The sequence below is a fragment of the Serinus canaria genome, chromosome 4A, assembly GCF_022539315.1.
Source record: "Serinus canaria isolate serCan28SL12 chromosome 4A, serCan2020, whole genome shotgun sequence".
Taxonomy (NCBI): domain Eukaryota; kingdom Metazoa; phylum Chordata; class Aves; order Passeriformes; family Fringillidae; genus Serinus; species Serinus canaria.
The window spans coordinates 6,595,901-6,619,027 of record NC_066318.1 but is presented as its reverse complement, the minus strand read 5'-3'; the positions used below and the strand labels follow the sequence as shown (position 1 = coordinate 6,619,027).

The 23,127-nt window shown below is 41.3% G+C and overlaps 1 protein-coding gene across 6 annotated transcripts in view; it reads left to right on the top strand.

The window, feature by feature from the left end:
* Positions 1-232: 232 nt before the first annotated feature.
* The window catches only part of LOC103824496 (integrator complex subunit 6-like), a 39,659-nt gene continuing 16,764 nt past the window's right edge, over positions 233-23,127 (top strand). For 4 of the 6 annotated variants that reach the window (XR_003944925.2, XR_003944924.2, XM_030228728.2 and 1 more), the window contains exons 1-7: positions 239-476; positions 560-637; positions 18,449-18,598; positions 19,023-19,112; positions 19,424-19,607; positions 20,420-20,548; positions 22,388-22,551. Coding sequence is in view for 4 of the 6 variants with exons in the window: in XM_030228728.2 (XP_030084588.1) it covers positions 366-476; positions 560-637; positions 18,449-18,598; positions 19,023-19,112; positions 19,424-19,607; positions 20,420-20,548; positions 22,388-22,551 (906 nt within the window). In the remaining 2 variants the exon portion in view is untranslated. Of the gene's footprint in view, positions 477-559; positions 638-18,448; positions 18,599-19,022; positions 19,113-19,423; positions 19,608-20,419; positions 20,549-22,387; positions 22,552-23,127 lie in introns of all 6 variants that reach the window. The other 2 variants (XM_030228730.2, XM_030228729.2) reach the window with 1 other exon arrangement.

Below are 23,127 nucleotides of genomic sequence, written 5' to 3'. Positions count from 1 at the left end.
CGTGAACGGCCGGTCCGTGAGGGACCGGGCGGGGCGGCCCCTGGAGCGCGGGGCGGGGGACCCCGCAGAGGGGCGGAGCGAGCGCTGTGTGTGTGACAGGTGCGGCGCGCGCGCGCCCGCCGTCACCCCTCTCCTCCCCTTTCCTCCCCCCCGCCCCGCGCGCGCGCGCGCCGCCATGAATATGCAAATGTCGGTATAATTGCCAGCCAATGGCGTGCGCGCTGGTCACATGGTGCTGGTGGAGGCTCAGGGAAGAGAAGTTGAGTCCGGGCGAGCTCGGGCAGCGCCGCCAGAGCCGAGCGAGCCGCGGGCGAGCGCCGCGCCTCCTCCGCAGGGAGCCCGCCGGCCGGGGCTCTGCCTGGACCATGCCGATCCTCCTCTTCCTTATAGACACGTCCGCCTCCATGAACCAGCGGGCGTACCTGGGCACCAGCTACCTGGACATCGCCAAGGGCGCCGTGGAGATCTTCATGAAGGTGAGTGCGCGGCGCTGGGGGAGCCGCCGCCCCCCTCGCCCCCTTCGCCCCGCTCACGCCGCTTCTCTCCGCTCTCTCCGCAGCTGCGGGCCCGGGACCCCGCCAGCCGCGGCGACAGGTACATGCTGGTTACGTTCGACGAGCCGCCCTACTGCATTAAGGTAATGACCCCCCCGGCCGCCTCGGCCCCGCGGCGGGGCCGCCCTTGGCGCGGCGCGGCCCCGTCCGGCCCGGCGGCGGCAGCAGCAGCCTGTGAAGATGGCGGACATTTTGCTTTTGTATGGAGGAGAGAGGCTGAGGGCGCTGCTGAGATGGAGGAGGGGGGGGGGGGGGGGAGGAGACGGGCGGGCCGTGATTCACCGCCCCGGCGCAACGAGGGGCGGCCGCGCTCCGCCCCCCGCGGGGCGGTGGCTCCGGCGGGGCCATCTCTGCGCTCGGGCCCCGCGCAGCCCTGAGCCCCCCGGGACACGCGGGCAGGGTTGGGCGGGCCGTGCCCGAGCCCCGCGGGCAGGCCAGGGCGAGTTACCCCTCACAGCCGCGGGGCAGGGGTAGCGCGGAGGCCTGGCCCTGGCGCGGCTGTGGGTGTGGGACAGCACCCGCGGCTGTTTCCGCCTCTGCGATTGAAGAAGCCTCAGTGTTGGGGTTGTGTGTCCCCCCCCCCCGTCCCGCTCTTCCCGCCCCGTTCGTCCTGCTGAGCACGATAGCCTGCACCAGTTCCGTGGAAGGTGCTCGCAGGGTCGTGGTGAACTGGATGTGGAGCCATCGAATCATCAAGGTTGGAAGACACCTTTAAGATCACCAAGTCCTACCATCAACCCCGTACTGCTACTGTGATTCCTAAACCACTAAATCACATCATCCAGTGCCAGCCTCTTAAACACTGCCTGGGACAGGGACTCTGCCACCTCCCTAAACGGCCTGACCTCCTGAATCCTGAAAATTTTCTTTCTAATATTTGATCTGAATTTCCTCTGTCCCACCTTAGGGCCACTTTCTCTGGTCTTTGCTGCAGGCACAGCAGAAGAGACCGGCCCCTCTCTCACTGCGGCCTCCTGTAAAGGAGTTGTAGAGAATGATGAGGTTTGCCCTGAGCCTCCTTGAGAGTAAACAAGTCTGCCTGGCTGGCTCCTCTTGTCCCTGTTGTCTCATTCCTTGAGTTTGAGGCAAGTACAGCCATGCTGTTCTATCACATTGACTGCATCACAAGGTTTAGGCAGGAAAAAAAAAAAAATCACGGTGCTACACCCCTTATGCTGAAGGCTGCAGCTTGCTGATAGAAACGTCCTAACTGAAAACACTTAGGTAAAGTGTGTCACAGAAAGCATTGCTGTGGGAGTTTTAGAATCCTCCTGAATAGTCCTGGATTAGGACTGTATTTGCTCAGAGTAATACACTACTTATGATAACTGTTGACCCATGCTATGAGTGCCGAAGAAGCTAATGTATAAATCCATTGTTGGTCATCCTAGAGAAAAAAGGAAAATATTCTCTAGATCTCCCAACTAGAACTTCTTAAGATGTTTAAGAAGTAAGTGGGCTCACTGGTGCTGTGAGCTTATTCACTTATTCACATCTTTGATAATAAGAAAATGTAATTACCATGAGCTATGAATATTTGCTCCTTTCATCAGTAATAAATTCACACAGCTTTCTGAAGTGGCAAGTCACAGAGTGAGTAAGTATTTATTGTTTGGTATTGCACCTTTCATTTTGTCAGAAGAAGGTGTGGAAGTAATTTCTGTGAATTGAAACCATCCTTGACTTACAGAAAGTTACTGTCAAAAAACCTACATCTGCCTAGGAGAGGTGTTTTTTTAGATGCAATGCACACACCATTTTCCCCATCCGTGTTTGTGGCTGGATGCAAACCCTAAGTCTTTGTTATGCCAGTGTTAACTGGTTTTCTTTTGTCCTAGATTTTTTTTCTTCACATATTTCACAAGTGCATCTTATGTTTGAGAAATGAACTTGCTCCCTGCAGTGTCAGCAAGCATACTGGTGATTTAATAAAAAAAAGGGCTTTGCTGCTGGAGGTCTGTGTGGTAATGCTACAGGTTATTACCACGTCTGTACTCAGATTTGCTGAGGAAGATTCTTGTGTTTAATAAGCATCTGTGTGCATTCTGATGTGCTAATGAGCATCTGACTGTTGACAGTTTTAGTAAATAGTAATTGAAATAAATGGGGCTGTGATACCCATCATAGTATTCAGTCGTATTTAATATACATTAAATAGCCAAGGGAAAGGAAAAGTATTGTGGTTCTTGTAACTTGCTAATTTTTCTTCTTAGAAATTTATATTTCTGCCTTTAGCACATTGGTTTCTAAATTGGACCTTAAACAATCTTAAAATATTTTTTCAAAAATTAGTAACATTTCAAGGAACAGGCTGCAGATTCAATAAATATCTGATTATAGTAATTATGATCACAAGTGCAGCTCAACTATTGCGTAAAGACTTCATGGAATAATGAGTGTTATTGGGCTGTCATCATGTCTGTTCCTTGAGCAGCGAAAGCCTCACAGCAGTGATGACTCCCTGTTTGGAAACTTGTTCTCAAGACCTGCTCTGGTATTTATGATGTTCCCTCTGTTGTGTTTTTTAACAACCACAGTTGTGCCAGGAAAACTTCCTGGTCTAGGCCAGATTCTCTGTCTTACAGAACATGCTTGTAAAAGATACAAAATCTGGTTTCTTTGCTAATGCTGCTGCAGTTAAATACTTTATTTCTCTTGATTTAGAGAAGGTAAAAACAAACCTGGCAAGTGAATGCATTTTGCGGACTTGCTTTCTAAGTATGTGCAGCAGTGGCTGCTTTATCCTCTTGTTTTCTTGATGATTTATACTATTTAAATTATGCAGTCTCTCAGATAGTTTACCAGTGAAGCACTTGAGGGAAATATTATGGTGGTGGAGTTGAGACCACCTAGAAGGCAGAGGAATTACAGGAACTTGAGCTTTGGAGCAGGGGTAGCTGAGGTACTTGCCTTGGGTTGGTTTGTTTCACAATTTGTTTGTCTGTAGCATTAAAGTATTTAAAACCAACAGCATCAGTTCACTTTTGATGGACAAGAATATATCAAGAAAGTATTATGCATATGTATTGTATTGTGCCAATGGAAGAATCATGCTATTGCACAAATGATTTGCCAAAATCTGTGAAAGTAAGGTGGTGTTTTTGAAACTGTCTTTAGTATAGATGGTTTGAAATTATTTACAGGACCTGTTGATTCTGTTTTGCTGCTTATAGCTCTCTGTGCCATTTTTTAAACATGGAATTATTTAGTCTCTCAGTTTGCAGTGAGGTTCTGCAAAGAGCTGTGATGACAAGTGTCTAAAGAGGAGTCAGGGTGCTGTCCTGGGAGGGTGGGGACAAGAAGATGGGGATGGCAGGAATCTCAGCCCCACTCTGGCAGCAGATGCCTCTGGAACCTTGTCAGTTGTTTGGCTCCTATTTGTTATATAATGTATAGGTGGTGATTTGTGACAGTAATTATGGTGCAACCATTTATAGCTCTTGCTTTATTTCCAAAATACTCTACAGAAAGAGACAAACATTTAATATTTTAAAAGCATGTTATGAAATGTATTAACCTTGTAATTGTCGAGTGATGTGATCCTGTATAGGTCAGTGGAAAAATACCTGTATGTTCTCTTGGGTGTTGGGTCAAACTCTCATTTCGTGAACTAGAAGGTAAAATTAGTATGTTACTTCATGAAGTAAGAATGTTCAGCCTAATGTTTTTAGTGTGTTTTTTAGATTGAAATTGTGATAGGGTGCTATCAAGTGAGTCTGTCTTAGTGGCATGTTAACATGGAAGTGAGCCAGTCTGTTCTGGTATTTGGGTATCTGATTTTGGGTATTTGGCGTGCATGGGAAGGTAATAAGATATACAGTAAAGCACCTTTGTAAAAGGTGTCTATTATTATTAAAACACTAGTGCTTAAATTTAGTTATGGAAGGAATTTATTTCCGGTGTGTATCCATTTGGGCAAGAAAAATGAATTCAAGAACAGCCTTGCTGCCTGGCAGAGTATTTGATGTTTCTGGCCTTCTGGCTAAGAGAAGTGCATTGTCCTATTCAGGGAATACAGTTCCTGATGTGTCCTTGTTTTGAGGACTTTGTGTCCATGGATTGCTAGAGCCCGGATCTTGCTCCATTCCAGCTGTGTTGTGTCCTGGTGCTGCAGCACCTCCAAGCCTTGTGTGCCAGCCCCACCCTTCTCACCCTTCCTGCACAACGTGGCTGATCCGGAATGCCTGGGCAGGAGGGTGGCAGCATGCCAGGCGTGGCACTGACAGCTCTGCACAGCACTTCCCCAGCTCCCATGGCTTGTGGGGGCCTATCCTGAGTTCTTGGGCTGGCCCTCGTGATCTTCTGTGGTTTTTTTCACATATTTACCCAGTTGATTTTTTTTTTTTTTTATGAAATCACATAAATTTTAGCATCCTCTGTCAAATATAGATGTTTTTCTGTACATAAGCACATGCTGTGGTGTAAGTGGGCAGAATCTTAAACTTTTTTTTTTTTGTGAAGTAATGGTGCTAGAGTAAAAGTATGGAGAAAAGAGAACAGTCTTCTCACCTACCCTTTTCCCTGCAAGCTTTTCTTGCCATGATTTTTCAGCAACATCTATCTAGATTTGTCTGGAAATGGAGCTCATGCCAAAATCTTAGCCTAAAGAGTTTTTGAAAAGGAAAGCAAGGCTTAACTCTTTGTTTATTTTTTCCATTCTTGATTTTTGTGAAACCTCACATCCTGCAGTTTGTGGTTTGCTTGTGGATTTGGGCTGTAACTGGCGAGTTCAGGCCCAGACCAAAAACACAATGGTGGCCTTATGTGGAGTTATTGATTAACTGGACTGCCCTGTTCCCTTGTGACTGATATCTGGCTGCTGGCAGTGATATGGCCTTTCCTCAGGGCTCAAGGAATAGTATTTATTATCTGGTCACAGAAATATGACTTCTGTTTTATGTTCTTGTGAGACTCTATCGTCTGACCTTCATAAATGATCTGGTCGTAAGTCAGAGGACTGAGAGAACATAAGTTATATTCTGAAATACATATTTTCCTCCTTCTGTTGTGTTATACTGAATTCAAGAGTCAGCTGTGACTGCACTCTAGAAATAGTCTCCATGAATTTGAGTGCAGAAATATGTATGTTGCTGTCTAAGAAGTAGCTCAAATTACTTTATACAGTGTATGGGAAACACTGCACTGTTTGAGATGTGCAAACTGGGACTGATGGATAGGATGCCTTCCAGTTCCACTGCTGTTCTCTGCTAGCCTGAACATATGTTTCAGTGCTAAAGAGCTCCCTTGTGGAAACAGCTCTTTGTGATGGACTCTGAACAACCTCTTCTTTTTTCCCGTGAAATTCTGGAGTTGGATTGAGATATTTTAGAGGCTGGAACAGGAATTTGTAGGGGCTTTTTTAAACATCTGCCAGAGACTACTTGTTGTATGTAAATAACCTGCTCATTTATGATATTGAAATAGTGCTTAAAAACTGGGAGTTCATAAGGTCACACTTGAAGAGACTCACTTTGCTGTCTTCTATTTCAGTAGCCCAGAAGCTTCTGCAAGCATTTTTAAATTTTGCTTTCATGGAGAACCTGTGCTGGTGTAGAATGGAACTGATTACCACTAACTGCACAGGGCAGATGCAAATGAATAAGCTGTGCTGCTGAAAGAGAGATGTGAGATCTGTTTGTCTCTCTCTGGAAGAAATTAGATCAGAGCTCCTGACTCTGAGCTGCAGGGAGAAAGAGGAACCCAACCATGAAGCCTGTTGGGTTTGAGGCAAAGATCTTCAGGAATGCTGCCTGAGGTGGTAGGAAATGCATTGGTGTGTTTTTTCCCTTTTGTGAAGGAAGAAAACCTGATGGATACCTAGTAAGCTTAACTGTAGCAGATCCACAGAATAAGCCCAAGTTGATTAAGTTTTTACAGGGTTTTATATGTAAAAGATCTGACTTTTGGCAGGCATGAGTGCTTGGTGGCCTGTGCTGTGGAAGGGGTGGTGTGAGCAGCTGGGAATACACTTGGAGGTTTACAAGCTGGCAGTGGGGTGTGCTGGCAGAATTTTTGGTTCAAGGCAGATAGCAGCTGCAGGGGCAAGAGGGAGGCTGCTATCTGAGAGGTGAAAAAGGGAAGGAGAGCTGAGCTCAGTGGGAGAGGCCTATCTTTCTCTCCAGATATGCTGTTAATGAGGCACACACTTAGGGAACCCACTAGCCTCGCGTTGCTGGAAAGGGGGAAAAAAGCTGCTAATGTAGGACTGAGGGACTGGATGAAGTGGAAGCAGCACACACAGTGTCTGTTCTTGATAGCTAATTCAGGAGACTGTATTCTGTACTTGTTCAGTGCAGAGAGATAAGCATTCCTGTTCTACCACTATACATTTTTTGGTCAGTTACAGCAGTATTTTTATTTCTGAGCACTAACATCTTCCATTGCCTGGGAAAAACTGCACACACCTCTCCTCCACATCTTCCACTGTGCTTGTTTGAGGCTTTGTTGTGAAATTTGTGTGTTTTCAGAAGGCTGTCTTCTTGCAGAAATGACTGGCAGGTTAAAGCCAACAATTGCTTTTCCTCTGTTAAACACAATGACTTAAGGAAGAGAAACAGAAGTCAGTTGTTAAAGGAACACTCATGCAGCTAGGATTGTCTATTTTTTTTTGAGGGCAAAACAAAATCAACTTAATACTGTTTGGGAATAACCACCGAACAGCTTTTATACACTTCTTTCGTTTTAGCTGCTTTATTACTTAAATCTGACCAAAGAATGTGTAGAAAAAAGTTCCTTTTTTTTTTTTTTTAACTAGGCATCTATTCTGAAATTGGATAAATTTGGGCAGAAGGTTCTTTGTTGGTGCAGGTGGTAGGTTTGTATTTTACATACTGCAGTGTATATGTCTCAGAATCTGAAAATATCTAAAAAATGTATTTTACTAAAATCTTAGGAATCATCAGTTGGCATCCCTGCAGCAAGCAAGGAAATATTGTAGTCCCTTTTAGCTTGTAAAGGTATGAAACTGATTCTTATAGAGAGTGTCCTTTAAAAAGCACATTTCCATTCCTGAGAAACATCATACTAGGTAGTGTGAAACATGTTAAAATGCTTTTAAACATGCATAAGCATGCTGCTTTCCTTCTTTGTGTCCTGGTTGTGAGTTGTAGTAAGCAACCTCTTCCAGGAATTGGTGTAATGAGGACAGAACATTATAACGAGGAATTTTTTGAAAAGTAATGTACCTTTTGCTTTAAAAAAAAAAACAAAGCAGTAGTAATCAGGATGATTCATTCTTCTAAAAGATATAGTTTTGTGCCTTCTGAAATTGAGGTATTTTGTAAAAAATCAAATTCATGCAAGAAGTTCAAGATGATGGCTAAATTTTTGAAAGGAATCTATTTAAACGGAAGGACATTTCAGAAATTAACTTCTTGATAGATATGAGGGACTGAACTCTGCTTAGCTGTCCTTTTTATTATTATAATTTTGAAGTAGTTAAATACTGGAACTTGTGCTTTTACCTGCTGCCTGTCTTCACAGAAGGGCAGGTATGAGTTGCTGGGTTAATTCTTAATGAAAATATTTTAACTGGTTCTGCTCCTACAAGAATCTGCAGAGTAAAAGCTTGCTTTATCATGTGAGGTGGGTTACTGCTTTGTGCTGTGCAATAGATGGGATGCCAGAGGCCTTGAATGGAAACCATCATCTGTTGTTCCTAGCCACTATAGCAGTTTATATTTTCATCTTTTTATTTGGTTCTTTTTTTGGGCTTGGACATATTCAAAGATGTAAGCCCTTAAGACTACAGGATAAACTAGACAAAAGTAGATAGGTTTGCATTAAGAGGCTTTACTCATCCTCAGTGCAAAGGTCACTTTTATTTTAAAAATAGAAGCTTAAAATGCAGAATCAAACAGTTGAGTTGGATCTCCTGAGTTATATTTTTGTAGGGAGGTGTTCTTTAAGGAGGAAGGTGCTTTGTGAAGTTGGTGATTCCTGGCACGTGGAATCTTTGTGGTCTGCCTCTACCCCTTTTGTGCTGTTATTTCGGTTTCACTTAGAAGGTTTTTGAAATATGTCTTTTTTGTTAGTATATATATGCAAAAAGGCCTGGGCCTTGCACCCTGGCTGTGTGGTGTGGCTAAATATACGCAGAGCACATGTGTGATACCTTGAGAATGGGCATTCATTCTTTTTTAACTTGATGGGAGCTGATGTAGTATTTGATTGGCTCACATTTTAACAGTGGAAAAAGGTAATTAAGATTGCAGGCGCTTCTACGTTGTTCACCCTTGCATATTTTATAACAGCTTGCCAGCAGGAACTATGATTTGCAGCAGTGGTGCAACAATGATGTTTTGAGCTTGCTGTGCTCTAGAAAAGATGTATCTTAGTGATGTCTCCTACAGTGTGCTCATACCTCAGGCAGCTGGGATCACAGTGTATCGTGTGACCTGTGCTCTGGAGCTGAGTGGTTTTGGGGGGGGGGAGAAGTGCAACTCCAAGGGCCCTGTCAGAAGGTTCCAGATGGCTTCAAGCCTTAGTGATTCTCTTCGCTATCTGTATTTTGAATGCCTATATCCTTAATTTTATTTAATAACATAGGCTAACAAAAAACCCAAATCAAAAAGAAACAAAACCCAAACAAAAAAAAAAAAAACACCACCAAAAAACCCCATCAGAAAAAAACCCCAAACAACGTAAAGAGCAGCTGGTGCTGTTCTGAATTTTAAATGCAAATTGTTACTTAAATAATTCACTCTTGTAGATTGACTCTTGGGATTTCTTCTTCTTTCTTAAACTTTATTCTTACAGTGCACTTTGTAATAATGTAACTCTTATGCTTTTAAACCCCCAAAAATACAGCAGGCAATAATTGAAAGGAATTTTTTTGCTTTGTATTTTTTCTGGCTAATTTCAGAATACTTAAAAAACATGTAGCAATCAATTTCAGCTGTAAGCAGCATGTTTTAGGATTGAAGTTTTAAGAATGTACCAAGAGATTAATTCTTGTAAAGAGACTGTTATTGGGCAGATCAGAATCTGTAGTTGCCCATAGACTTGTATTGATCTGTATATTCACTCTGCAGAGCATTAAAGAAACAAACTTTATTTTGGTGTAAGAACTGAGATTGACAAGGATCTCTGAAACTTGAACTGCTTTTTGTCAGATAGGTAAACAAGTCATTTTAAAATAGCTATTATTATTAGTAGTATTAGTATTATTGTTATGATTTTCTGTCCCACCCAGATTCTTTCCTTGTGAATCTATGCAAATTTCAGCATAAGCAGCACTAGATTTATTGAATGTTATTCTAGACTAAAAAAACTAACAGTTTAGAATGCCTTAATTTTAAGGCAGTTGTTGGTTTGTCTGTGTTCTCACAGATGCTTTTAAAATCTTAAACGTGTGAAATAGTGTTTTAAAAAGTAAGGATCTTGATAAGATGGATGTTGTGGAGCAATTAATTGGACAGAAAACAAAGATCTACAGTGTGGTTAAGCTGGTGTTGCTATGCTCTGCTTCTAAGTGAGTATAATGCATTAGCACTGGTCTTCATAGCTTGTTAATGGTTCAGCCAGTGAGTTTTGATTAAAAAAAAAAAAAAGTTAAGCTCTGCTTTGTGGGAGAATGTGCATCTGTTGAGGCAGAACACTTGGTGCCTTTAGCTGCTGCCAGGGCTCCTGATGGTTCTCCGAGGCTGGGATGTGGTGGGGCTGGAGGGCTGGATCAGGACCATGTGCCCTGCCCTCAGAGGGCCTGGCCTGGGGGAGCTTTCTCTAATCAGAAGAGCTTAAGCTCAGGTGGTTACTTCTGGTCTAGATGACTCTTGTATTAAAAAGAAATCCAACCTTGCCATAATCTGAAATAAAAATCTGAGCAATAGTAATGCTCCCAAGGCTGTCGGTGTATTTTTGGCTGTATACGAGTGAAGTTATTTGCTAGGGTGGCTGATTGATATTTCCATGAGTATATGAATTTAATGGTCATCTAAAGTATTTATTTTCTTCAGCAGTGCCTTGAACAGCATTTCAGACATGAATTGAGGAAAGCTGGTGATTAGATGACTCCTAGATTCTTGAGTTTTGAAGTAAATTTGCAATATCTGTAGCACTTTGGTGTGCTGCTCTAGTTCTGTGATGTGCTTCTGGAAGGAAGGAGGAAGGAATGTGGCATTTTGTAAAATAAATATGAAACATACTGTGTTGTTTCAGCTCTGGGCTGTAAAGCTAGAGTATCATCAGTAATGCTTTTCCACTTGATTTCCAAAAATGTGCAGTGAGGGATCCCTTGTGTTGACAACAGCTACTCTGTAACCTCTTAGCTATTGCCTTTGTTCCTTGTGACTTCTCCAGCCATGCTGAGTGTAGGAAGGGACCAGAAGGATGGAACTGGGGCTGATTGGTATTGAAAGCACGTTTGATAGGCTGCAAGAGCAGCAGGCACTGTGAGTAGCTAAAAATCTTTGACTGAAACCTCCACATTTCTGCAGTTGCCCTCACTACAGTGTTTGGATAAGATGCACCCATAATGGTATTTCTGAAATGACTGCTATGCTGCTGAACAGGAGCATGGAGCCTCTTGTTATGCTTACTGTGCTAAGGCTGCAAACTGTGATTACTTCTGTGTTCCCTCTCCATTAAGCTGTTGTGTGAAATATAGCTTGTTCTGGTTCAGCTCTGAACTGAAATATCCTGGCTTCTCAAGTGTTCCTCAGAAATAGGTGCTTTTTTTAACTGAATAGTGTTTTTCTATTTAAATAAGAATGTTTTTTGGAACAGGGTGATCCCATGATATCTTTGGTATTTCTGCTTTCCTTTCTTCATGTGTCTCCTTTTTTCCTTGTACAAGAAAAAGTGCAGTGAGAGTAACTGTCAAAATTCATGAAATACTGATGACCAAAAACCTAAATCCAGAGATAGATTGAAGCAGGAGCAGCAGGTAATAAATAAAAAGGTAGTGTAGGCTTTTTTTTTTCTGCTTGGCATTGATTATTATCCCTTGGTTCCAAGCAGTTTCCATCTTTGAGTTGTTCATACAGCTTCTGCATTTGGCATTCCTATAGCAGAAGGTGCTGCTTCTCTAAACACTGATATTAACAAAGGGCCCCAGTACCTGTTTTGTAACTGGAGCTTAAGAACATCTCTGCTCATGTTTTGCAGGGGTGCTGTGCTTAAAGATTATTTGAGTTGTTTGTAACACAAACATCTTGAATTCTTCTTGAAGGAAAAGTGTTTCTATGTCTTATTTAATGGTGAAGTCATCTTGAAAGGACACGGAATTGTGTGGTGTAGTTTGAGCTTTCTTTGGGGTTTTTATTTTAAGGTTTCATGGAGAAATACTTTCTATACAAGATGAAATAGTTTTCTGTGTAGCTGACTGTCTGTAATAAGAACTGGCACTTACATACTGTGCTAGAATGCAGTTAACATTCACTAATGTGCTTTAGAAAACCAACTGGTTCTATCTGTCTCTAGAAATTATTTAGTCTGATGGGTGCAGGTATAGTAGAGTTCAGCTCAGAAATGTGCAATTGGAGGGGATCTCCTGGGCATCTCACTTCACACTGCAGCCCTTCCTTAGAGTGCAAAGCCTGGATTGCTTTGAGGGGAGTGAAACTGGAGGGTGCTCCCCAGGCATTGTGTGGTGAGTGTCCAGGAGGGGCTGTAGTGTGGCTCTTGTGTGCCAGGAGACAGCTGGAGGTGCATGACACCTTCCTTGCACTGTGTCCAGCTGTGTAGGGAAAAATAGTGTGGGTGAGAGCAGGAGAGATTCTGTGTTACCAAGGTCCATAGTGTGGCTCAGAGAAAAAGGAAGAATTGTGGTGCCTGGAGCTGGATGGAGCTAGAAGGGTCTGCAAACTAACACCTTTGTGGTAAAAATCTGGTGTCAGACTGTATCAGCTGTGGGGGATGAAAGGAATCATCTACTTCAGGGTCCTCTTTTTTTAGGATTTGTTTTTTCCTAAGTATGTTTTAAAGCAGTTTGTGCTTCTCTGGTCTCTGAGACATTTTATGTATATTAAACTTTTGTGATGTTTGACTGGAATTTAGATGCTTTTTAGAAAAATAAATTTTCAAAAAGTCCCCACTGGATTTAAAGAAGCACTTTTGATGGATGGTTTTCAGTCTGAGTGTCCTACAAAAGCAGCAGAAATAGAGGAAGAAACAATTAACTTACTATTCACAATACTTAGCCTTAAAACTCTGACCTGGTGCTCATTAGCTGTGATGTAAGGAGGACCAAGTGATGCTTTTGTGGACTCTTCACTGTACTTGACTGCTCTGTGGGATTATCGAGGGAGTAGTTTAAACTTGTGAATTGGTTACCTGCTCAGATACTCCTCAGATGAGAGCTGAGGAGGGTCTTTGTTAGGCAGGTCTCAGAGCAGACAGCAGTGTGCCCCTACTGCTCCCTGCGCTCAGCACTGCCCCAGCGATGAGCTCAGTTCACACTGTGTGCCAGTGTCCTGTGCTGGAGCTCTGCTGATCTCAGGTACCAGAGGTGGGTGCTGTGCTGCTCTCCTGTGCCAAGAACAGAAAATAATTGATCTTGGGAGTCTCTTTGCTACAGGCTGTTTAGTGCTGTGCAGTGACAGGACTGGTGTGTTGCACAGAACAAACTAGAGAGTAGAATTGCTGAAATGAGAAGAGTTCTGCAGCCAAAGGTATAGAAAACCTGAGAGCTCTGTTGCTCAGAAATGGCATTCATAAATATTTGGAGGGGAGTCAATGTCTCTCAGTGTCTCTTAGAGCTGTTTTTCTGCCCCATTTACACAGAAAAATGTTTGTGAGGATGAAATTAGTAGTGATTAATAGGTCATATGATTTTGAATTATTTTAGGAAAATGAAAAATGTTAAATAAAAATGTATTTTCTGTTCGTAGTGTAGTCAGTACCTTTCTTCTTCTGTGTGCTATTTTTAGCTAGCAAATCTTCGAATAATAAACCAAACACATGGCAGTAGCATGGGCATTGGCTGCTCTGTAGTGACAAGCAGCCTTACCCTGTCCTTCATGGCCAGGGGACACATGGTACCAGTACCTCTCCCTCTCCATGTTTGCTGAGTTTTATTGTGGCAGAACTGGTGTGACCAAGACAGTCTTGGTTTGCTAAAACTCCTATGCCAAAGTTGTCAATGCTCAGGCAGAGAAGCTGAAGGCTACATAGGAGGTTATTCCCTGCTGCAGAGCCCACTGAGCAGTGCTGGGACTGGGTTCAGGAGATTTTAAAGAGGTGAAGATACTTGGGCATTTGAGAAGCAGCCCCATGAATTGTAGGGTGTCCAAAAGCATATTTCACTTCTGTACAAAAGAAATACCTGCTTGACTTTGGCTCGGACATGAGCAGGTCTGAGTTGTGATCATGTGTACGGTCACCAGTGAACAGAAAGGTAATTTAAAAATGAATCATTCTGGTGATTTGGGAGCCAAAATGCTCTGCTAGTTTTACGGTCTTCCTATTGTACTTGGAAATTCCATAACAGGAGTGGTTTCAGATTTCAACAGCTTGATTTTTTTTCTTTCTTTATTTTTTCCAAATGATTGCACTGACAAGCTAGGATGCCACAGGCATATTGTCTTAAGGTATTCTGTTTTCCTAAGATGGGTGCATTTAATAATAGCTTGAATTATTGAGAAACTTAAATACTTTAAACAAGTTGTAATATCTGAAATGCAGTTTTCTTTCTAGGGAAACATTAGCTGAACTCTTAAAAATCTGTATGTTTGACTAACTATTGAGTACGTACTGTTACACAGGCTGTTATGATTGGCATTCAGGATTTCAAATTGTCTTTTTGTAAATTATTTTTAGTAATGTTGCAATTTTTGAATTAGATCTGAAAGCAATCCAATGACCAATAAACTGTGCAGTTCAGTCTTATAGCATTGCTTATTAGAAGCTCTGAAGATGAAGACTTGCAGCTTCCAAAGCACGATGTCCCCTGGACTTCCTGAAGCTGGTGAAACTGGGAAATGCTTTGGACCTGGAATTCTTGTGCTCTAATGTCCAGCCTTTGGCTCTGCCCCTTTTTTTTTACAAGCTGACAAAATTATGCCAAGAAATAGTTGGAAAGAATAAAAGAAAAAAAGCACAGCACCAATCAAAGCCAGAACAAACCAACAATGAACCAGTAAAAAACTACAGTAAGACCAGTAAACCTGACAGATAAGCCAGTGTAGCTGACGTTTCAAGATCTATTTTACACATATTCAAAGCTTGGTACTGTTTTACTTGTACATCCATATTGCCCCCTTTCATGTGATAAAGGTGGGGTGGTTTGTTTTTGTTTTTTAACTTGTTCTACAACATTTTATAAGATTTTCTTTCTAGTCTCTTGCAACTAAAATCTTCTGTTTCTCCTAAGTCTTTAAGGTCTTTTTCAGCTACCGACCCTGGCCGAGATTTTCTTTTGCTGCTGAACTCTGTTCTTTTGATGTTCAGTTAGTCCTGATTCTGCTTGGTCTAAATAAGGCCTCCTTTTCCTCGCTGGATTTTTCACCTTGGTGTTTGAATTCTTGTTAATCTGGGCCTTTCTGCTGCTGAAATAATCTGTTTTGACCTTACCTGCTTCTTGAAGCAGCTGAAATATTTCTGTAGATGTGTGGTGAAATATAGAGCAGGGCAGAGATTTGTCTGAAAACTAAGCTAGCAGAAAAAAAATGTTACTTTTTAAGTATGTTATTTCTTGTCAGCATGATTTGCTTGCCAAGGCCAAAGCCAGGAGCTGGAGGGTGGTGTGATGCTTCCAAATCTCTGGGTGGTTTGTAGGATGGTATCCAGAGCTTGCAGAAGGCCAGATGACAGTGCATTTTTGTCTGTTGTTGGCATAAGCAAAGAGGGTGAGATTTTTGATTTTAGTACTTGTTTTTTCCTAGCTATCTTTGAAAGTCTTCTAGTATGTGTTTGGAGTCTAGAATTATTTGTTCATATAAATTATCAAAGGAAAGTCTGGTAATACACTGGCAAGGTAAAGGCTGCTCAGATTGCTATTAATAAATTCCGGGCATAAAAGTGACTGAGTCGGAATGTAGTATTGAAGATTAGAAGCAAATACTCTCACTGCTCAAATTGGTTCATAAACAACTGAAATAACTAATATTCAGTTCTGACTTCTTGGTTACTGACCTGTAGAGGATTCGTAGTTTTGTGGAATATGTTTGTGTTTGCTCCTTTAAGGTTGTGGGGTTTTGCTTGGGGTTTTTTTGGTCATTATTGTTTATCCTGGCAAGTAAAGCCAGAGGGTTTTTTGTAAGCAATGCTAATGGCAGTATTTTAAATTTAGGAAGGATTATTATTTAGTCACTTCAACGTGAACTCATTGTGCATCTGCTCAGTGTGGGGTACTTGACTGTTTTGCCCTAAGAATGTTCCTACTGCATATATGGAAAGGAGAATATACAGACTTCTTTGGGGCTGGAGTTTCTGTCCCTGAAATACAGGTTTCAATATTATATACATTGGCTTGAGTTTTTCTGGAGAAAAACATTTTACAAAAGTAGACTTTCTTGTCATTGGCTCAAGTGTTTTTGATTCAAGAATCTTTTTTTTGGATGATAAGATAGACAATGGAGTACATTAACTAATCAGACATTTAGTTAGAGCTGGATATGGAAATCTTGCATTTGCTGCTCTTGTTCTCATTATGAGAAGTTCTTCCATTTTACTCTGTTTATTTCAAAGGTACAGTTCTCCTTGGCTTTATCTTTTAAGATCCTGTGAGAGCTGTAAGATGAAATACAGTTTCCTTGGACAGCCAAGCATTGGTGATCAGCTGCTCCTTGTACCTTCAGCTTCCCTGCTTCTGCCTGGGGAAATGGTACATGTTTTATTTTGCAGGCAGTTGACCACACTGCAGCAAGATCAAACAGAGAGCTGGAAGCTGAGCAAACATTTTCACAACGGGAAAATAGCAGAATCTCCAAATACCAGTGAAGAAGACTCTTACTGTTTATTTTATAAAGAATACTCTTAAATTCATTGGAGTTCAAATCAAGAAATGTAGACTGGGAATAATGTTTCTTTTGTAAATGTTTTGTTCCCCCCTGTACTTTAGTAACAACATAAGGCAAATGGTCTTTGCTGGAAAACACTTTCTGAACTCCAGCCTGGCTGTTCCCAAGAACACTGATGGACTCACTGATGGATGTTTTTGCCAGACAGAAGGGAACAGTCTCACCTACATTTATGGATCCATAGAATCCAGACAAAATAATTTTGGTACTGTTCACTTAAGGTTGTTTAAGAGAAGCTTTTTTACGATAAGACAAATCATCTTGTTGAGATTTGGTGCTATTTCACTCTGAAAAAGTACCATTAACTAAGTCACTTTTACTCTAAAACAGTGACTCTCTGCTTGCATTTCATTTTTGCCTTGAGCTGACCACAGATGTGGGAGGTTGCTGTGGCTGTGCTGATGAGATGCTATATTTTAAGCTGTGGCTGTGTGTGAGTGTTGGTGTTTTATTGAGAATTACCTGGTTCTTTTGAGCTTCCAGGGCAGTTTAATCATAAGGCTGAACCAGTCTTGGTGAAAGTCTGTTCTTTCTTTGTCCCATTGCAGGGTTTTCTCACTTGTATCCCTTGCATTAATCTCAAGCTTGAAGAACTGGTTAAAGGAGCTAAACTTGACCAAAATGCTTTTGTTGTATCATCTTATGATAATTCTCTATTCTGAAAAGAAATCCACCCAGCTTAGGCTTGTCAACTCAACAGAAGTGTTGATCATTGCATGTCCTTTCTGTTCAATTCTTACATCTTTTACAGTTTTGAACGTGTCTATCCTAAGACCATTCACAGAGCCCTCAGTGTTCTCTAAAGGTTGGCAATGGGATAGAGCAGCTTAACAAAGCACAGGAAGATCCTGTCCTCTTGTGTTCTTGCACAACTTGGCACAGCCAGCAGGTGGTTGCTGCTGAGCCAGTGCACAGGGAGGAGAACCTGCTTCGCCTGGAGCATGTGTTGCTCAGAGGTTGTCCCAGCAGAAGTCAGGCTGTCTGAAATGATCCTCCCCATGTCTGCAGAGCTGGGATTCCTGGTGGAGCAGAAGGGGGTGTCTCTGGTGCCAGATGATAGTGAGCCTGGCTGAAGAACTGCTGGCTTGCTGCAGGAGTGGCTTGGAGAGTATGGTGTAATAGCAAGGCTGAGTGCTACAGGAATATCCAGGACTTTCATGCTTTTAGCTGAGGCATCTTAAAATCCTGTACCAATTCCCTGTGAGCTGGTCTTCTCTAAAATAGCTTCCCAACTGTGCAGCAAACCACTTTTAAGGGAAGGCTGTGTGACTCACACCTGTTGGGCCTGCTCACCAGAGGGTCCATTCTGCTTGGTTGGACTGATCCACCCTCATTACTTGCTGTTCCTTTGATCCGTAGGCTTTGTCTGCAATAACTTTTTTAAAGACCTCCAAAATTTTAAGCTGTTACCCTGAGACACCAAACAGTGGTTTGATTCTTAATAGGGTGTTTGCAGCCTCTCCTTTCTTTTCTTCCAGACTTAATTTGTGTAAGAAGGGACAAAAAGGAAATGGGTATGTGCCAGAAGAGACAGTGACATTATGGTGCTTTTATCTTGGTTTTACCTTTGCTGTTACTTTGGCAGCTGCATTTCTGATTTCCAAACTTGGCAGTTTCTCCTAAAAAATATTTATATGCTAAATCCAAATACTTATATTAACAGAATCATCTCTACAGCAGTTTTCATGGTAGTGCAAAGTTTTTCCAGTGCTTGGCAGTGTGTGTGTTTCTTGAGTCTCCCATTGTAGGTGTAACCATGTTTCACATCAAGCTGTGCATACCTGGATTAGGTGTGTGCAGCATGTAAATGGTGCAGTGCATCCGTTAATCAGGAGTATAATTAATTTTTGTTGGGAAGAGAGATAAATGACAACTTGCAGTTGATTACAGTTTGCTGCTAGAATAACTAATAAGCTTTTTTGTTTTATGTAACAGGCTGGATGGAAGGAAAACCATGCAACCTTCATGAATGAACTGAAAAACCTTCAGGCTTCAGGACTAACAACCCTTGGTCAGGCACTCAGGTCATCGTTTGACTTGTTAAATCTCAATAGATTAGTGTCTGGAATAGACAACTATGGACAGGTAACAAATCTATCTAGTGTCTTCTGTCTATATTTCTGTGGGTTTTTTAATTATAGTTGGTGAGGGATTTTGGTGGTTCGAGCTCCTTTTTGCATTTAACTTTTTTTTAATGTTTGATAGCTCTGTGTAAGAGCTTGAACTGGGAAGCATTTTTTCTTCTTATGGCTACTGAAAAGACCCTGGAAAATGCTGGCATTTTTTTCCTTACTGAAGTATAAAGAAGCAGAGTATAAATCCCCCAACTGTAGACACATAGGAGTAGCCCATCTTGTGTAGTTCTCTGTGGTTCCACACCTATTTAAAAATTACAGGATTATTTTGAAAGATTGCTTATCTTACTGTTTATTTTATAATGACAAAAATACAAGCCTCTCAGCCTATGTGTTAAGGTTGCTCTTAGCATTCTTGTGCTTTTTGTCTGTAGGGAAGGAATCCGTTCTTTTTGGAGCCATCTATTTTGATTACCATCACAGATGGAAACAAACTGACAAATACAGCTGGAGTCCAAGAGGAGGTAAACTTTCATTAAGTTCTTTCAACTTATGATTGTGCAGGTTGGTGCTGTGCTGAGATGAATATTAATCAGTCTTTTCCTGCTAATTGTACTTCTTCATTGTTGACCTGTTTTTATAGAGAATAGAAACCAGCTATCCTGTCACTGCCCAGCCCCTAAATTCATAGTCTGTAAGGGTTTTGAGATGAGAACTTCAGATAAATTAGTGGGTTGGAGAAAACTGGGTCTTCTACAGATAAATGAATGAATTCGGGTATGATGTTTTTAGCTGGTTTGTCAAATACTGGAAAATGTTCTTAAATCTTTATCAGCTTCATCTTCCATTGAATTCTCCTTTGCCTGGAAGTGAACTTACCAAAGAACCATTCCGCTGGGATCAAAGGCTGTTTGCTCTGGTGCTGCGTCTGCCAGGAGCTGCATCTGCTGAGCCAGAGCAGCTTGGGAGTGTGCCTACTGATGAATCTGCTATCACACAGATGTGTGAGGTCACAGGAGGTAACTGGATGCTTTTCTGCTTTGCTTCACATTTGGCATTTGCCTTGAAATATTTCTTTTCCTTTAATTCACCTTCACCTCTGTTTTGTTTGTCTGAATGACTCTGTGTCCATGTGAATCCATGTGGTGCTTTCCTGGGTTTCAGTAGCGCAGGAAAACTTTAAAATAAAGCAATATTCCTGTTTCAGATCTAGATGTGAGAGCATTTTCTAAATGCAGTAGGAGGTTTTGGAAAAATTCTTTGGTTATTCTGGATGTTGGCTTTGCTCATCATGAGGTTTTTTTTTTTAATTTTTTGTTATTTAAGTGTTGAATTGAGCAGGACTGCTATTAGTGAGATGTTAATTCTGCTGCAGGGCTGATAAGCTAAATTTAATCTTTAAAAAATTAATTCTGGATCCTATTGCTTGATATGTTGATTAGATTTTTTTTTAATTGGTGCTTGGAGAAATTGTTGTGTGGGAGGAGGAGGTTTGGGTAGACAAAAGCAGATAGATTACATAGTCTTGGTGAAATGAAGCCTTCCTAAGGACCTCTATAAATTTGGCCTTGGTCCAGGCTGTTGAAGCCTTAATGGTCTCTTTTTAGTAACAAAATCTCAGCAGGTTGTGGGGGTTTGGTGCTTTTTCTTGGTTGTATTGCATCTGCAAAGTACTTTGCCTTTTGCATAAACTTGTACAGAGTTTGTTCCTGTTATTTTGGATAAAATTGCAAGCCTTGGCAGTGTGACTTAGGTAATAAAACATCTTCCTTAAGTAAGATTACTCAAAATTTGCTTTTCTGTTTCCCCATGTAATTTCTCTCTTGCACAGGTCGTTCGTACTGTGTCCGGACACAAAGAATGTTGAATCAGTGTTTAGAATCTTTAGTTCAAAAAGTCCAAAGTGGAGTTGTTATTAACTTTGAGAAGTCAGGACCAGACCCAGCTCCTATTGGAGAAGGTACAGTGATTGGTTTTTTTTTCCCTGTTCCTAATGTTTAAGACAAAACGTTTTGTTTGTGTGTAGATGTCCTTAAGTGTCTTCCATGTCCTTCCTGCCAGCTTCTCCCTGTAGTGTACAGGAGACACCTTTTACAAGTGTTAGTTTGATCCTTGCTAAGTTAAATGATGCCATATGTCTGCACATGCTTGTATGGATCATCTACTGCTGGCTGGCTCTGTGTCACTCTTTTTACCTTTTTGGATGGCTGAGGAAAGTGAGTGTTTGCAGAAAGCATTTAAGTTTGAATTACAGTGTTGTCAGGACTGTACTTAAAATAATTAAATCGAGCAGTAGTGTATTTAAACACTTAAACATCTCTAAAGCAGTCTCAATGCTTAATTTTCTGTAGATTTTCATTCTGCTAAATGATCACAGATCAGTAGGATGCAGGTGAATGTTCTTAGCTGTGAGTGAAAAACTGTGCAAAGAACAAAGAGTTACTTTGCTCCCTTGAGTCAAGTGCATGAGAGGAAAAGAGCAAAGTGCACTCCAAATGTGAAGCAGTTCTTCAGATTTACAGAAGTTCATGGCTTAAAGGAAGAGGAGAGGGCTGACCAGTTTAGGAAGTTAGGATCCTGGAATATCAGAAAACATAATAGCTTTTAGCATCACCTGAACATTCTAGCAAAGCCAGCTTTATTCCTGCTTTCATTCTGGAATCAGTTTTTTCTATGTTTGATTTCTTCTTTTGCTTATTTAAAGAAGGCTTTCCTATAATGCTGTGCTGGACAGCACAGCAACAAATTCCCAAATGTCTCTGGTGGCCCAAATGTTCTCTCCTGTGTGGCAGAATGACTTGTGAAATTTGGGGGTATTCTTACCTTCATTTCTGTCACATTTGAATGGTGATGGACTGTGGATATGAATGTATAAAAATGTCAAGACTTTTCTTTTCTATGGAAATTGAGAAAGTCCTAAACTAGAGAGAAATACAATAGGATTTACCCAAGCTGTAATAATCACTGTTTTTATAATGCAGAGAAACCAAACTGATGTGTCACTGAAACATGGTTTCCACAGTATTACTGGCTAATTCTTTAAAGCAAGGAAAACTAGTAATGTAAAATCTTTTTAAAACAAGGACGATTGGTTAAGTGGGTGATCTCTGCTGTGCTGTTTGCTTTGAAGAGCAGTCTTTGAAAACTGCTGGTTACATCCGTAGTGCTACAAAGGTCTTTATCCTCAGCATGCAGGAGTGTCTCTGCTGGTGGGCTGGTAGGGAAGGCTGGCCTTTGCAGCCCCTAAACTTGGGCTGTGGGGTTTAAGTGATCTGTGAATTATTGTAATTAAAAACGTGGCAAAAGCTGCCTCCTGCAAGATGGATCCAACTTCTCCAAGTAACTTTGCTCCTCTTTGAGTCTTCATGTGTGGCAGAATCAGTCAGTGAGCGCTGCTAACCTTGTAAAAATGAAAATGCCAATTCTCAGCCTTTCAGGTGAAGCAGAATCAGCAGCAGTAGCTTGGTGCTGCCTGTGGGAGCTGTGTCAGACACTGAGCTTAAGCAAATACATTTTCCATAATACGTGAGTATGCCTTGCTGCACTCACTGTGTAATGGCTGTGCCACAGGAGCAGAAGGGAGATCAGGGCGAATATTGTAATTGTTTCTCAGATGATTCTGTGATACACCTGGATGCATAGGTTATTTCAGCCTCTGATGTAAAGATCTGAATGTCTTTGGAAGAAGAGTAATGAAATGCCGTACTTGCTACAAAAATACAGATATTTTGCTAGCAGACAAATGCATGCATGTAGCTTTTCATTTTCTTTTTGTTATTTTGCTTTGTTTAAATTTTAGATGGACTTATTGATTCATCCAGGCCCATCAATTCATTTGCTTCTCAGCCGTGGCATAGTTGTCATAAGCTCATTTATGTACGGCCTAACCCTAAAACGGGTGTTCCTGTGGGGCATTGGCCAATCCCAGAGTCTTTTTGGCCTGACCAGAATTCACCAACACTGGTAAGTAAAATAAGAACTGAAAAAAGGATTCTATACTAATAGTTGAACAGACTGGAAATAAATAATGGATAGAGTAGTTCTTACTTTCTCTGTTTATAATATGATGTGACTTTGCTTTAAAAGGTTAACAGAATAGTACAATCTAATGTGGATACTGTAACCTCTGCCATTTCTTGTATCCAGAAAGTTCACTTCCATGTGTATGGTTAGTTAATTTGCTGACTGGTTTTAAAAGGTTGAAAAAAATTGAACTGTAAGTTCAATTGAAGCTATTTCATGTAGCACAAATTATAGTGAGTCTATTAAGTTCTGATCAAAGCTTTATAAAATTCATTAACGTGGAAAAAGGAGTATTTATTTTTGAAAGAAGATCAACCATGGTTTTTTTCCTTAGTATTACTTCATGTGTGGACTCTTTCACTAGCAGGAAGAATTAAAACTGAAAGAGAAGAGCTACTCCCTGCAGAAAATGAGGAGAAAACAGTATTAATTTCTCCTTTTCTTACTGAAATGATCATACATTTGGCATGCCTTACTAGCCTATCTAAACATCTCTCTTTTGTTAGGCATGTTCTG